This window comes from Amblyraja radiata, chromosome 24, assembly GCF_010909765.2.
Source record: "Amblyraja radiata isolate CabotCenter1 chromosome 24, sAmbRad1.1.pri, whole genome shotgun sequence".
NCBI lineage: Eukaryota > Metazoa > Chordata > Chondrichthyes > Rajiformes > Rajidae > Amblyraja > Amblyraja radiata.
The window spans coordinates 15,544,948-15,562,364 of record NC_045979.1 but is presented as its reverse complement, the minus strand read 5'-3'; the positions used below and the strand labels follow the sequence as shown (position 1 = coordinate 15,562,364).

Here is a 17,417-nt window from a genome sequence, read left to right as displayed (position 1 = left end):
TTTCAAATAACCAAGATCATTAGTTGATGGTTGGTGCAGACTCGATTACCTACTTTCATGCTCTCTCTCTCCATTCCTTTAAATTCTAAATGGTCCAGAGAAGTTCTTCTCAATGGTCCCTTGTAAACTAATCTCCTTTCCCCAGAATTCATTCCGATGACCCTACACATTCAAAGCAAGTGCATTTATTCATAACCACAGAGACCAAAATTATAGATGATACTCCAGGTGTGGTTGGACCATAGATAGACACAAAGTGCTGCAGAAGCTCAGCAGGCCAGGCAGCATCTCTGGAGAAAAAGGATCAGTGACGCTTCGGCTTGGGACTCTTCTTCAGACTGGCAGACTTAGCAGCCTGAAGAAGGGTCCCAACCCAAAATGTCACCTATCTTTTTTCTCCAGAGATGCTGCCTGACCTGCAGTGCTACTCCAGCACTTTGTGTCTATCTTTGGTATAAACCAGCATCTGGAGTTCTTTATTTCTACATTGTAGTTTGACCAAATCTCTTTATAGTTGCAGTAAAACTTCCTTGCACTTATAACGCTTCCTCCCTGCAATAAAGTCCATTTGCCATACTAATTAATTGCCCCCCATTGACACCTCGAGGTACATGGACCAAAATTGACAATCCACACCAAAAACTGAAGTATAACGCATAATCACAAATGATAAAATGTTCACATTTTTTGCCACGTATTTTCCTGAGGAAACTGATTCTTTCACATTGCACTTTGCTTCACAGACATCAATAGATGCACTGGCGTGTGTATTTATCCATCCAAGAGGGCTTGCCACTTAGCCTGATCTTGACCTCACCTTCCACATACACAAACATATGCTTCCCAATGGGACATCCGATAGCAATCAGCAAGGAAGCCATGGCTGGGTTATTTCCCCTTGGTACCTTATGAATACTGGTCAATTTTAGCTTCATTTCCACTGGGAGCAGCTAATTCCAGACAGAATAAAAATCAAAGCAGTTATCTTCCCAGTCTCTACACTTTGTTTTCATAGCAAAGGCTCTACTTACCCACAAAGCTATCAAGGGAGTTATATCCCATTTCCCTGTTCCACTGAGATATACCGCAATTATTCAATTTCCTTAAAAGCTTGAATATCCTCATTTAATGTCTTTGGAATACACAGTCATAAATATAAACAGGATTACATGCATACACAGCTTACCTCATACGATGCACATATTTAATGGTCCATAAATAAATAAATGCAATATGTTTAATATCATTGGACTGTATTTTCTGTCAGCTCCTTATTCGTAGCTCCCACCCGCCGAACAACCGTGCTACCGACAGCCAGAACAATGACTGAAGACACCCCGGTAGACCCGACTCTCCCCACAGGCCTCCTAGGGGAATGTGATGAAGCCAGGAGGCGAGGCCATCTGGGCCGAAGGAGCCTCAGCGGTGGCGACAATGGGAGCCACGGCGGAAGCGTGTGCGTCGGCGGCAGTGTTCCTCGGCGGCGGTGGGAATCTCTGCAGCAACGTGGGCCTCGGTAGCAATGTGGGTCTCGGCTGCAACGTGGGCTTCAGCGGCAAAGGGGGCCTCGCGGTCGGAGGGGGGAGGGGAAGACAATGAGGACCCGGCATGGGGGGACCGCCGTGAGGGACGGTGGGAGAACAAAGGGCACTGTGGGAGAGGGGGCACTGTAGTTTAAAATCCTCTGCCCAGGGAATAAGTCTGTGTTTGTTTTTTTGTTTGTTCATTTGTTCCGGTGAAGGCGCTGTGCACACGGCATCCAGCCAACAGTTGCGTGTCTTTTTCGTTTTGTTTTCACTCTTAATTTCAAGTTTTTGTGTACCTTGTGTGTTGTGACTGTCGGCAGACCAATTTCCCTTCGGGGATGAATAAAGTTTTATCATATCGTATTGTAAATAGGCATGTTAGATTGGTGGTCTAAAAGCTCATAACACAAAGGACCCTGAGCAAGAATGTATATATCATCAAAGTTAAAACTCATGCAGATATATGTAATTGTACTCATACCTCATTTACAGTGTAAGCAAGTACTTACTTTAAATATATAAGTAAGTTATGGATAACAACTTTTAGATTTTAAACTTTAGAGAGAGATCCTTTGTCAATTTAACAAATATGTGGTGCAAAGATTAATTCCCATATGTTTAATATCATTGGATTGTATTTTCTGTCAGCTCTTTATCCTTAAATGCATGACTTAATAAAACATTTACATATTTAAGAATAGAATGAAAAAAAAAGTTTGGATTATATTCAATTCCATTCACTAATATTAAGCAAGAATATTGATACAAGTTTAAAGCAAGATTCTACACTTAGTGCATTTGGTTATTTTCTTATTGGCCTTAGTGACTCGAGGAAAAATAAATCCTCTCTGATGTTTGACTGCATCTAAAAGGGAATTAACTGCATTAACCAACTTTAAGAGTCAGGAGTGTATATTTGTTGTGGACTGGAAATGAATGGGAAAATGACAGTCTTACTGGCTATAGTTTTGCTACTGGGTTTCAGGTTTCTGTTTGGAGCAACTCAGCAGATCAGGGCAGCATCTCTGGAGAACATGTATGGGTGACGTTTTGGACAGACTCTTCTTCAGACTGATTGTGGTAGGGGGCTGGGTGCGGGGAGGGGGGGGAGGGGGGAGAAAGAAAGCTGGAAGAGAAGAGTGGCAAGTGATAGGTGGAAGATAGACACAAAACGCTGGAGTAACTCAGCGGGTCAGGCAGCATCTTTGGAGAAAGCAATAGGTGACGTTTCGGGTCAAGGCCCTTCTTGAGACTGAGAGTCAGGGGAGAGGGAAACTAGAGGTATGAAATGGTACAAAGAACAAATGCAGTGAGAGAGGATGTTGCAGAACACTTGTCAGAGAGAGAACTTCTTCAACATAAGCATACATTGAAGAGATTTCGTGGTGGAGCACACAAAATTTGTAGGAAGGAACTGCAGATGCTGGTTTACACTGAAGATAAACAAAATGCTGGAGTAACTCAGCGGGTCAGGCAGCATCTCTGGAGAAAAGGAATAGGTGACGTTTCGGGTCAAGACCTTTCTTCAGACTGAGAGTCAGGGGAAAGGGAAATGAGAGCTATGATACGGTTGAGGAGGAAGGGGTTCGTTCCACTGTTCAACTCAATGGAACGATGCTGAACAGTTGGACCAGATGGCACGATTGACCATTTCTACAGTTAGATTGAAAAATTCCCAAGGCCTCAGCAACAATGAACTTCTTTGTAACTCAGATAAGAGCCACTTAATTTTATTTAAAGAGATGAAAATTAGATTAGAGGGATTTGAACATAACGTTTCTGGGAAGGATGGGCACAATTTCATGAGAGCAAGAGGAAATCACTTTCTTTACCTCCAATTAGCTTCTTATCTCACCAGTTGGTGTACATTTCTGATATCCTCAAAATTTTCTCCGGGTAGTTAACAATAAATGCCAATAGAATGGTTCAATAAATTTAAATAATACTTTGCAAAAGAATTTTGCTCAGTGGAGCTCACATTAATCGACCCAGTTACACCAGAGCAAATGTGTTCTTTGCTATCTTTTGTGATTCCTTATTTAATGTTTCACAAAGGAACACGATTATTTGTAATAACTGGTGTGTTCTGATTAATTGAAAATTATTTGAAAATAGTTTAAATTACATTATTTGTTCTGATTCTGAACCAGAGTTAGCAACTTGTTTTATTACATAACTTAATTACAAGACTTGGGAGAACATTGTGAAATTAAAGTTATCAATTAACCAAAGTATGATATCAGCTCTTCCTTTACCCATGTTTCAATAGTCTTTAATCAGTTGTTGACATTGTCACAGAACAGCTGAAAGTGGTAATCTAACCAAAGGTGGCGCAGTTGACATTACAAATTAATACACTCTTGTGCCGTGGAAGCTGAACCTGGAGATTTAATTATTGCTTTTGAACTCTCTCCAGGATGTCTATTAGTTAGAATATAAAAACACTTTGGGCAAACACCTGTTGGGAATGATTCAGAATGGGCAGCAACCCAGAGGCAGAGAACTAGAAGCTTGCCGATGTGTGCGCCAACAAGTGCCTGCTGTTTGCTGCAGCTTAAGGTTGGCACACAATGAAGCAACCGTTAGCTTTCAGTTAACAATGGACAGGTTAATGGTGAAGCTTGAGAGGTTATATTAAAGAAGCTCGGCAGCTGTAGTGGCAAATCTATCTCCTTTGAACTGTTTACCTAAATGTGATTTGTGTGACATAAATTGCACTGCGGATTTGGTGCTGAGACAACAATGGTTTACAAAGATGTGGACTATGTATTATGAGCTCATAAGTTCATAACTTGTAAGAGCAGATATAGGTCATTAGACCCATCGAGTCAATCAATCATGGCTGATCTATCTTCCCTCTCAACTCCATTCTTCTGCCTTCTCCCCATAACCCTTGAAACCCCTACTTATCAAGAATTATAATTATCATATTACTACATTGAATATTTTGGTTGGTCACAGCAGTGTTCCCCCCCCCCCCCCCCCCCCCCCCTCCATGTTGTTGCTGTGCAATTATCGTTGTTAAGGGCCTGTCCCACTGCGGCAACCTAATCTGCAAGTTCAGAAGAGTTTGCCCTCGACTCAAACTCGCAGCATGGTCGACATGTGGTCCTAGGAGGTCCTATGAGGTCACTGGAACTCTCCTTCATGCTCGAGGGAAGTTCCCGCATACTCGCGGTCTCAGTTTGGTCGAGGAAAATTTATCAGCATGTTGAAAATTTTTCCGTGAGTAAAAATTGGTTGGCATGGTTCTTTTAAACTCATAGTGCAGTGGAGTGGGGTCGCTATGTAGTTACAGGCAGTTGAGGGCAGCCGTAGGCAATCTCCTTCGCTGACCGGGCATTTTAATTGGCTCATTGGAGTTTTCAGGACCAAGGAAAACCTACCGGTAGGTTAAATGCCCGCTAAACTTTATTAAACGTTGTCTGACTTCTTAAAGGTGCCTCCACTCCTTCTCCCCCCCCCCCCTTCTTTCCCCTTCTCTCTCCTTCTCTCCCCCTCTCCCCCCCCTCTCCCCCTCTCTTCACCCCCCCCTCTCCTCCCCTCTCCTCCCCTCTCCTCCCCTCTCCCCCCCCCCACCCCCCTCCCCGCTCTCTAAAGAACTTGCCATACACTGTGCAGCTGTCTTTTACCTTCCTCTTGATCGCGGGTGTGAATTTCAGACAGCGCTCCCCCGCTTACCCTGGCTCCCCCTTTGCAATGTGATTGTGTGCACGGTCGGTCGATCCAGCTCGAGGTTTTTCAGGTGAGTGCCCTCGAGCTTGAAGGTCGAAGCCAGTCGCTGAAAGGTCACGTCAGTGGGACAGGCCCTTTAAGCGGAATCAACCATTTTCTGTTAAATTTTATTTAAGTTCAGTTTAGTTCTGTTTATTGTCACATGTACAGAGGTACAGTGAAGCATTTTTAGTTTTGTTTAGTTCAGAGATACGGCGCCGAAACAGTCCCTTCGGCCCACTAAGTTCGCACTGACCAGCGACCTCCATACACGAGCACAATCCTACACACTCGGGACAATTTAAAATTCACCAAAGCCAATTAACCTGCAAACCTGTACGTCTTTAGAATGTCGAAGGAAACCAGTGCTCCTGGAGAAACCCATGCGGTCACAGGGAGAATGAACAAACTCCATACAGACATCACCCGTCGCCAGGGTCGAACCCAGGTCTAGCACTGTAAGGAAGAATTTCTTTAGCCAGAGGAGTTAATTGTCACAGACGGCTGAGGAGGTCAAGACATTGAGTATTTTAAAGTCGGAGATTGATAGGTTCTTGATTACGAAGGGCGTCAAAGGTTACGGGGCGAAGGCAGGAGAATGGGGTTGATAAGGAAAAATAGATCAGCCACAGACTTGATGGGTTGAACGGCCTAGTTCTGCTCCTATGTCTTATGGCTAAAGGAGCAACTTGTGAACCTCTTTTATAACTGTTGAAAAACTTGCATTGCTCCATCAAGGCTTATGTTTTCTTCCAAGCTGCATAATTTAAAGGTAGCTTTAGAGCATGTTGCTGGGAAATAATTGTGGCACGAACAATTCATTGGAATAAAATAGACGTTATGAATGGTTTGAGATGATCATTACATGTTGGGAAATCGCACATTCCATGTGTAGGAAAGAATTGCAGATGTTGGTTTGAATCGAAGGTAGACACAAAATGCTGGAGTAACTCAGCGGGACAGGTAGCATCTCTGGAGAGAAGGAATGGGTGATGTTTTGGGTCGAGACCCTTCCGACTGATGTCAGGGGAGTGGGCGGTACAGAGATAAAATGTAATCGGAGCCAGTAAGACTGGTGGGAGAACTGGGAAGGGGGAGGGGATGGAGAGAGAGGGATAGCAAGGGCTACTTGAAGGGTCTTTTTCCAAGCTGTATCATGTTCTCCAGAGATGCTGCCTGACCCGCTAGCACTTTGTGTCCTTTTGTGTAAACCAGCATCTGCAGTTCCTTGTTTCTACTCTATAATCAATCAATTTATTTGTGGTTCCGAACCATTTTCTAAATCAAGCTCTACTATCTTTCCGTTTTCACTCGTTTTCACTGCTATCTACTCGTGTTCACCTCGGCCACAGCTAACAATGCCTTGTTTCCATTATCAACATTATTTTTTTTGCAAATCTTTCATTCATTTGTTTTATTTCTCTCTACATCACCACCTATATCTCTCGTTTCCTGTTCCCCTGACTCTCAGTCTGATGAAGGGTCTCGACCCGAAACGTCACTATTCCTTTTCTCCAGAGATGCTGTCTGACCCATTGAGTTTCTCCAGCTTTTTGTGTCTATCTATTATCTTTTGCCTTGGCGGTAGATTCGACTAGTTCAAGTGAGTTTATTGTCATGTGTCCCTGTATAGGACAATGAAATTCTTGCTTTGCTTGATTCAAATACAAAATCAGGTACTCCCAACCGATCAATGCACATTTGCAACCTCAATTACCTCAACTGGCAGAGCACAGAATCCGAAGGATGCATTTGTCATTTTCTTAAGATCCGAACAAAAAATTGTCATTCAGCTTTGCTTTGAACACAATGAGATTACTGTTTTATTTATTAAGAATGAAAAGATAACCAAGGCCCATAACAATTGGGTTAAAAACAAGGAGGTAGGAAACATAACAAAGTTCACTGCAGATCATTCCTTGATGTTGGCATTGTTATCTGCAGCCTAATTTTTACATTCATTCTTATCTGATTTTGGAAGCACCGTCCTTGAATGGTATCAAGTGTAATGAAGGCAACGTTTGTTTATTGAGCATGTGAATGTTATCCCATTTTCTTGTCTGGATGCAGTCTACTATTACATACAATGTTTTCTCGAAATGCAGGTTAAGTAAAGTAGCACCTGTTCATCTTATTCCCTGCGTTTGCAAATTAAATCAAATGATCTACAATGGTCATGTACACCACAAAAGGTGCTTCCTGCGTGCTTACAGAGAAGCTTATTTTCACAAAGTGTATTACATGCTCAGCAGCCGACATGTGGCGTAAAGGTTAGGACAATTTTCTGGTGAAAGTAGTTTTCTTGTGTATGTGGTAACAGTGAGCCGCTGCAAAGTGATGCCGATTGTTTGCCTTTTGATGAAATGGTCAATTAACAGACCCTATAAAAGGCTGGTCCAAAATATTAAGGTATTGAAGACAGTTTATGTTCCCACAAACACAGAATTCCCCAATGCATAATTACAATATAATCTTCAAATCTAAAATGCAATTAATGTAGAAGTCCAAAGATATAATGCCAAGAACGTTAAATGTATGTGGCCTGACTTTTTCCCCATTTGTTCTTCATTCATCATTTTTGGGCAGTTCAACTCAACATAGGGCGGCACTGTGGCACGGTGGCAGCATTGCTGCCTTACAACGCCAGAGACCCGAGTTCGATCCTGAATATGGATATTATCTGTATGGAGTTTACTCGTTCTCCCTGAGATGGCATGGGTTTTCTCCGGGTGCTCTGGTCTCCTCCCACACTCCAAAGATGTACAGGTTTGTAGGTTGATTAGTTTTATTAATATTGTCCCAAGTGTGTAGGATAGTGCCAGTGTACAGGATGATCGCTATTCGGTGCAGGCTCAGTGGGCCGAAGGGCTTGTTTCCGCACTGTATTTCTAAAGTAACGTCTTAAATCTCTTGTCCATGAAGCACAAAGTGTCAATTAGGACTATGCAGAATCAGATGGTTCAGATCATTACATTCACATTCTAATGTAGCTTATTCACACGCTTATCATTAGTATAGAATATTTTTTATACGCTGTAAGATTTATGATAGTTAAGCTCAGGGCAAATTGTAAGCTTGTCTAGAAACATGTTCGTGCTTCTCAGAATCATCCATCAAACTAGATGTCATGGGTAGTGAGATGAGACTTGATAGGCACTCCTAGTGAATGTCATAGACTAAATCCCACCGAGTTCAAACGCATAATCAATGATTAAAGTTCTTAACAACTTACAGTGATTGGAGGTTGGGTAGGTCCCACAACGCCTCACTCGGGAGCCTCTTCAGCTGATTGTTTTGTAACATTCTATTAAAAAGAAATATATATGAATTACCTTGAAATCAGCCAGGTTTGTTTTTGCACTCAAACTGCTTACAATTTAAGTGGTGGAAAATAGTTCTTGGTAATAAATGGGTGTGAGAATATTGGTTTCAGTTTGCACTCACCTCCCATATTCGGCTCCACAGAAGTCAGCCATTAGGTTCCTTATTTACATATGTATGGGGTCTAATGCTTGTTTTAACTACTAGCCAAGGGCGCCTGCAAAACTCTTTGATCTAATTTCTTTGGTATTGCAATTGGACCTCTTTGTACAGTTGCAAGACCTGCAAAAGTGGCTTCCCCTGTGGCTCATTTTGTTTTCAAGAGAGAATGCCGTGCAGACCAGGAAGCATCAAGTTCAGCAATCAACTGTGCCAAGTCGATTGAGAGCGGCATGCAAATAATAAACTTGGCCGAAGCACAAAGTGCCGGAGGAACTCGGCAGGTCAGGTAGCATCTGGGGAGGGAATAGGCAGGCAACATTTCGGAATGGGATAGACACAAATTTGCTGGGTCAACCAGCTGGAGCCTTCTTCAGACTGCTGTGCATTGGATGCAGAGGCTGGTGGGTGAAAGATGAGGACTAAGGGAAGTCTGTCCTTATTGCAAGAGCAATACTACGGGACACAGAGGAGACATGTGTGAAGGCCTCATCTATGACAGAAAGGGGAAACTCATGTTCCCTGAAGAATGCAGTTTAAAGAAAGGTCCCGACTCGAAATGTCACCCTTTGTTTTCCTCCAGAGATACTGCCTAACCCACTGGGTTACTCCAGCACTTTGTGTCTATCTTTGATATAAACCAGCATCGGCAGTTCTTTGTTTCTACATTTCAGAATGGGAATCCCCCCTTTTCTTCAGTCTGAAGAAGAAGCCGACCTAATACATTGCTTGTCCATTCCCTTCCCAGATGCTGCCTGACTCCTTGACTTCCTCCAGCATTTTAAGTGTATTGTTCAACATTCCTGCATCTCATGTGTCACCAATAAACTTGGGATTCGTGGCTAAGCAGGGAGAACTCAACTGCATTGGGTTATTGTTCCTGAATGCTGGAAATTACGAAATTTGGATAAACAAGGTTAAAGCGAGATTTAGCTGAAGATATGCCACAGTTTTTCTATAAAATCATACTAATTTTGCATTTACTTACTGATTATTCTGGAGAATAGAAAAGTGGAGCAAAAACTAGAAAATATCAGATTTCCAACCAGAAAGTTAAATTTTTCTCCTTAACTGCATGAGTAATCTAAATGAGTGAATCACAAGCACATGAGTGAATCTGTCTGACTTACAACCCAGCAGTATGAATATAGGCAGCTTACAACTCAGCGGTATGAATATTAAAGAATACTGAATCTGAAAAAGGGTCTCAAAATGTCACTCATTCCTCTCCAGAAATGCAGCCTTTTCCGCTGAGTTACTCCAGCATTTTGTGTCTATATTCGGTATGAATATTGATTTCTCTAATTTCAAGTACCCCTTGCATTCCTTCTCACTCCATCCCTCCCCCATCCTAATCGTCCTGCTAGTTTCACTCTCGTGCTGCTAGTTTCACTGTTGACCTGCTAGTTTCACTGTTGACCTGCTAGTTTTACGGTCTTGCTGCTAGTTTCATTGTCATCCTGCTTGTTTCAATGGTTGTATCCCTTTGTTATCACCTCTTCCACAGCCAACAATGGACCATTGTGGCCTCCACCTTTCCTTGGTCATCGGCGCTGGCTCTGATTTGCTCTGTAACTTTTCATACCTCAAGTTTCCCTCTCGCCTGACTTTCAGTCTGAAGAAGGGACTCAATAATTTCATTGTTCTGTGTGGGCCAATGAAACACTCTTGAATCTTGACCTGAAATGTCACTTATTCCTTTTCTCCAGAGATGCTGCCTGGCCTGCTGAGATAATCCAGCATCCTGTGCCTATCTGCTGTCTGATTTTCACTCCACTGTTTTCTCTGGTGATTCTGTCAACCCATTGCTGAAGATTCTTTGAGAGATTCTGAGAACACTCATATACACTAACAGAGGCTAGGCATTTCGCCACGGAGTAATCCTGATCTGCCATCTCAGATGTTACGTAATTACAACAAATTATCTTCTTTTAAGGGTTAAAATGTATTAGTACGTCAAACTCAAGTACAATAGTTAGAGCAAAAGATGAAGATACAGAGTGCAGGCACTGGTACAGACAAGCCATTTCACTCTCATCTAAGACTATTATGCATCTATATTTCCATTCTTCTGTTTGTCCCTCCTTCTCTTAAATAATACTTAGTTCTACTGCCTGTGGTAAAAAGTTCCTCAAGTAAAGAGATATCCTTTGAATTCCATTCCTGGTGACTATCTTCTTGCATTATAGTTATATGTCATAAGAGCAGTAGTAGGCCATTCGGCCCATTGAGTCTACTTACGTATACATGCATATTACATACATTATATTTATCTTCCTTCAGATACATTGCACTCTTTCACTTCCACATTCTCACCCAAATCCTAACCCAAAACATAATTACTATTCTACCCACCTGTTCTATAAAGCAAACTATAAACTGTAATGAACTTTGTACCTCTCAAATTTCTGTGTAAACTTAAAAAAATCGCATTCTTATTTCTAAACTCGCGACCTTTTCAGATTCCTACATGACCTCACCTCTCTCTCATCTCTTTACGATGCTCCAACTAATAACCTGAGATTGAGAAACAAGAGACGGCAGATGCTGGAATCAGGTGTAACAAACACCACCCTGAAGGAGGTATTTGTTCAGGGTGGGGGGGGGGGGGTAAGGAATTGTCAATGTTTTAGGCCAAAACCCTGCATTTGACCCAAAGCGCCGACAATTACTTCTTCCACCCCTGATAGATGCTGCTTGACCCACTGAGTTCCTCCAGGAGATGATTTGTGGCTCCATAATCAATGACGCAATGGTTCAATGGTGCTTTATTCTCACATGTGTGAAGTGCAAACACACAGTGATTTTTTTCCTCTTACAAACAGTCCAGTAGAGTATCACCATACCACCCCCCCCCCCCCCCCCCCCCCCAGTTAGCCGTGGTACAGAAATACTCTGCTGAGCCCACATGTAAGAGGCACCAGATTTTGGTGCCATTTTCCAGATCCAGTCCACGTTCGAGTTGTTAGGAGGCGCCTGATTCAGGCAAGCTGCAGGCAATCCGAGATCTGACTCATTCTGTCCTGGCTTCCTGTGCATCCTGACCATCAACACTTCATCATTTCAGCAGCTGAAGCCAAACCTCTGGAATTCCTTCTTTCAACTTTCCCATCCTTGTTCAAGATGCTTTTAAAAAAAAAACATAACCTCTTTGTCCAGATGTCAACATTTTCCTTTTTAATGTCTGGAAAAGAGCCAAGAATGCTTTGCCATTATGGGATGCAATTTGACTTTTTTGAATCTGGAAGAATAGTTTGGTCTTCATGAAGCATTCCACAGCCATTTGACATGTGCTCTATAGTGAGCATGTCCTATCATGGCAGTGCTAGAATCCTATGGATAAATATCATCATCGATTTGTCCATATTCAAAGATATTTATGTCCTTGTTTGTTTTATAAAGTTGCCATATCTGTAAAGGTCTGTTTGATTCATGTATTTGCATAGATATAGATTCATAGGTTCACACAGCACAGAACTATCCCTTTGGCCCGACTCATTCATGCCAACCAACATGCCCCATCTAAGCTAATCGCATTCATGCTGCCTTGGCAAGACCACCAGCATAATCGAGGATGAATCGCACCCCGGTCACTCCCTTTTCTCCCCTATCCTATCAGACAAGAGGTATAGAAGTGTGAAAAGGCAGACCTCTAGATTCAGGGAGTTTCTTCCCAGCTGTTATCATGCAACTGAACCATCCTATCAACAACCTGAGCTACTATCTACTTGATTGGACTTTACTGGTTTTATCTTGCACTAAACATCATTCACTTTATTCCCTTTATCATGTATCTGTACACTGTGAATGGCCCGATTGTAATCATGTATTGTCTTTCCGCTGACTGGTTAGCACTCAACAAAAGTTTTTTACTTGTGATTATAAACTAATCCTTCCCTCCAAACCTTTCTGATCTGTGTACCTGATCAGGTGTCTTTGAAATGCTGTTATGGTAACTGCCTCAACTGCCTACTCTCGTAGCTCTTTCCATACACTACACTACAAAGGGATAGAGTTTGTCTCTGATCAACAACAATAAACATGTACGCACAACATTCAGTGCAGAATACATTCATCTCTGCCCATCATTTCAATGATATTAGTGTAAACACATGTCTAACTGTACATATATGGATGACAGATACATGTGCATGTTTAAAGCAGCAATCAAAGATGAATTTCGCTCCTGAAAGTGCTGCATAAATGTGTGATATTGTTGCCTTTGTGATCCAAAAAGCAGGAACATAAAAAATTTCTTGTGAACCCGCAAATATTAAGAAAAGTCTATTGAAAAGTTTTGAACAAAGATCAAATAGTTTGTTTCTTACAAAACAGAAAGATTTGCCAGATTAGAAATTCATCAAAGATTATTGCATTGGAAGTTATTGTATAAACTTTCAACATCAATCTTTAACTATAATAGTCAATAAGCTATCTTACATCAAAATGCCCAAACTCAGAGTGGTAATAAAAATGATGTATGTCCTCTACCAATATAGGATTGCAAGGGAAAAAAATCTGCAGACCTTACTTATTGTATTAAGTCAATGGTGATGAATCAAACTGAAGTACTCTTTAGTTTCTATATTAAGAACAAATGTTTAAAAAGTTGAAGAATGTACCTTTATGATTAACAGACATAATGAAACTATCAGAGACCTGCCACGTTACTTCAGGAAAAAAAAGTTCTAAAATAATGTCAGTAATTTGGCCGTATACTTTTACATTTTGGATTAATTCCATAATAAACCTTTTTTTAATTACTGTTGTTACAATTATAATAATTAAATAAATCCATGTTAATATTCAAGTTGTTTTATCAATGGAATAAAATATTTCTATTAACTATCCTTCCTCAAGACAACTGCAGAGGAATTATTCAAAAAATCTAAATATACTTTTTAAGCAGTTGATTTTTTGTGTCTCAGTTAGGTACTTCTGTTAATTCCCTCTTCTGCTGAACCAACAGCTTTTCCTGACCATCAGGTACAACGGAAAGAGGTGGGGCTTTACTGAGCTGACAGCAGAACTGCGATCAATAGAATTTATCCAGGGCTATGTCTCTCTGGGAGGGAGAGACGGAGAGAGGGAGAGGGAGGGAGGGAGTTAGAGGGAGAGAGAGAGAGAAGGAGAGAAGGAGAGAGCGAGACAAAGATAAAGAGAGAGATAAAGCGAGGGGAGATAGAGAGGAAGAATGAGATAAATAAAGAGAGAGAGAGAGAAGATAGAAAGAAAGAGAGAGGTAGTGAGAGAGAGAGAGAGAGAGAGAGAGAGAGAGAGAGAGAGAGAGAGAGAGAGAGAGTGAGGGAGGGAGGGAGCGAGGGAGGGAGAGGGGGAGAGGGGAGAGGTAGAGTGAGGAAGGGGGTGGGGCGGTTATGTTCACCGCTGCTGTTTTTGGCTCCTCTACTTAAATGTTTCTGGAATTATTTTTCTTAAGAATACGTCTTTATAAGTTGTGGCTTAAACCTGAAAAGTCACTCTGTGCTATTAACCAATGTACAGTAACCAAATCTGTGTAGTAATAAAGTCTTTTATTCCCTACCCATTTTAAAGGTCTCACGATCAAAGAGTTGTAAAGGTCTAGATTTCAGGATCAGAAAGTTGTTTTCTTCCATTCATTCTTTCATCTTTTCCCTTTCTCTTTGTTTCTTTACATTTTTATTGCTTTCTGCACAGTACAGTAGTTTGTTTTCTTTTCCTATCTTAACTCTGCACACCATTAAATCAAAATACTTGAGTGGAGAAAGGACAAATACTCCTCGTTAGAGAAAGTTCACTTGTTTGGTGTGCTGGTTTACAAATATGAATTAACAGGATTAGTATAGGAACGATGGTTGTTGTCATGAAGGGCCTATTTCTGTGCTGTTTCACTTGGACTCGATAATTCTGGACTTCCTGGAGATAGGCCCAGTACCTCATTTATTTATTCCTCTGATGAAAAGCATGATTGCCTTTGAGGACAAAATAGTGCATAATTGAATGTTGGCCTCCACGTATACTAACCTAATCATACAGAAACTTCAAACTGTCAAAATTACAGACAAGAAATTTTAAATACGTGGGGCTGCTGCACGGCAAGAAAGAACGAAAATCTTAATTTTGCAACTGCAATAACAACAACAACAACAACAACAATTCAATTTATTGTCATTTGGACCCCTTGAGGTCCAAACGAAATGTCGTTTCTGCAGCCATACATTACAAACAAATAGACCCAAGACACAACATAATTTACATAAACATCCATCACATTGCTGTGATGGAAGGCCAAAAAAACTTATCTCTCCACTGCACTCTCCCCCCGATGTCAGAGTCAAAGTTAAAGTCAAAGCCCCCGGCGGGCGATGGCAATTGTCCCGCAGCCATTAAAGCCACGCCGGGTCATGCAAGGCCGCGCACCGGGTTCTTGATGTTAGAGCCCCCGGCGTGCGCTCGCAGAGACCCGCAGCCATTCCAAGCCGCGCGGGGCAGTGCTGTAAAGCCCCGCTCCAGGTGCTCTTCAACCCCGCAACTCGGGCGGGAGAAGTCGCCGTTGCGGAAGCCCCGAAAAGCGGTCTCCCTCCAGGGACCCGCGGGCTCCCGGTGCCGCCCGCCAAACCCGCAGTTGCAGCCACCGAATCTCCGGGGGTCGGGCCGCAGCAGCGTCCACCACAGCTCCACCCGCTCTGGACTCGGCCAGCTCCGCGACGGTGAGGTGAGTAGTCGGCACCACAGCCCCCGGTCTTCCTGTTGGAGGCCGCTCCTCGTTGCAGCCCCAACGACAACGGAGACCCGACAAAGAAAAGGTCGGGTCTCCCGTGCAGGGAGAGATTTAAAAGTTACCCCCTCCCCCCCCACCCCCCCACACACATACCCCAACAAAAATAACAAAAACGACATAAAAACATAAGACATAAAATAATAAAAACGCAGACGGACTGCAGAGGCCGCTGCTGACGAGAGTCGCGCCGCCCACTCTCCCACCCTCCATAATGTGACTCCAAGTTGATATCTCGTGACAGGGTGGCACCATGGTGCAGCGGTTGGGCTGCTGCCTTACAGCGCCAGACACCCGAGTTCGATCCTGATGACTGTGGGTGCAATCTGTATGGAGTTTGTGCGTTTTCCCTGTGATCATGTGGCTTTTCTCCGGGTGTTCCGGTTTCTTCCCACACTCCAAAGACATACAGATTTGTAGGTTAATTGGCTTTGGTAAAATTGTAAATTGTCCCTCGTGCATTAGGTACTGCTAGTATAATGGAAAATCAACGACTGGAGCTGACTAGGTGGGCAGAAGGGCCTGTTTCCACACTGTATCTCTAAAGTCTAATTAAATCAGAATAGTATAAATGGGTGATTGATGGCCAGCATGGACTTGATGGAACAAAGGGCGTTTTCGCGCTGTATTGCTCTATAAACCGCTAACTCTATTAGGAAATCCAACACCGTCGGGACAACAGGGGATGACTATTTTCTTTGAAGATGGTTTTTGAAATAACAAGTATCAAATTCTAATATTAAGGTGTGTGTGGTTGGGGAAGAGAAACTGTGTCATAAACTTAATTGGTAATCAGGAGGGTGCCAATTAAATATCGGCCCTGGGGAGCTGGCAGTTGATGTATTGTGACATTCAGTTGTTTTCTCAGTAGGAATCAACGCTACGATTTCTAAATAAGGGAAGGTTTTTTTTAACATAGATTTTGAGTCCTGATGATATCGCAATGACCCAACTGCAATTTTGATGTAGTGTAAATTAAATGTGTGTGTGCTTGACACCATGACTGTCACTTGGACTTGTCTTGGAAGCCATAGCTGGAGTTAAATGTAGGCAAAATAAGAAATGTACAAAACTGAGGGATCACCAACAAGTGCAGATGTAAACAAATAACCCTGTGTTTAAGAAGGAACTGCAGATGCTGGAAAATCGAAGGTACACAAAAATGCTGGAGCATCTATGATGCTGCTGCACCCACTGAGTTTCTCCAGCATTTTTGTGTACCTATAAACAAATAGCCCTTTCTGGTTGGAGGCCCACGTTTTGAAAGAGCAAGCGCCACATGCAGCGCCATCTGTGGCCACCCAGTGAATTTCATGTGTGCTCTCGTAATTTGGTCCAGAATAAAGGAGGTGCCAGACCATCAGTTATAGAGTCATATAGAATCATACAGCATGGAAACAGGCCCTTCGGCCCAACTTGCCAACATGTCCCATCTACAATAGTCCCACTTGCTTACATTTGGATCATAATCCTCTAAACCTACCCTATCCATGTACTTGTCCAAATGTTTCTTAAAAGTTGTGACAGTTGTTGAGAATTGGTGGTGGACCTGTACCTAGATGAGGCGTAGATGGAGTGTTAAAATATCCTTGGTGTGGTGACAGTGATTTTAACTGAAATTAATGGAAAGTAAAATCATTGGGGTTGTAAAAAAAAGTTGACTGCTGACCATTTCCATAAGAAGGTCTGAATTAATATAAATTAATGCAAAATTCCCTTGTTGAAAACTGACTTGCTATGAAAATCAGACAAATGCTGTCAAATAACTCCTTTGGAATAAAACACACATTTCCCCGAAAATAGATATCAGACATTGTTTTCAGTGGAAGTTAGTTTGAGCAGTGATACGCTGGTAAATTAGACTCTTAACATGTATTTGAACAACAGCCCAACTATTAAATTAACAAAGGATGTAAAAGCTGTGGCTTCAAGACTGCCAA

The 17,417-nt window shown here is 42.2% G+C and overlaps 1 protein-coding gene across 1 annotated transcript in view; it reads right to left on the bottom strand.

The window, feature by feature from the left end:
• Nucleotides 1-17,417, bottom strand: part of lgr6 (leucine rich repeat containing G protein-coupled receptor 6) — a 274,970-nt gene that overhangs the window by 93,967 nt on the left and 163,586 nt on the right. Inside the window, exon 4 of the mRNA XM_033042482.1 lies at nucleotides 8,473-8,544. Within this exon, the coding sequence (XP_032898373.1) occupies nucleotides 8,473-8,544 (72 nt within the window). The remainder of the gene's footprint in view (nucleotides 1-8,472; nucleotides 8,545-17,417) is intronic.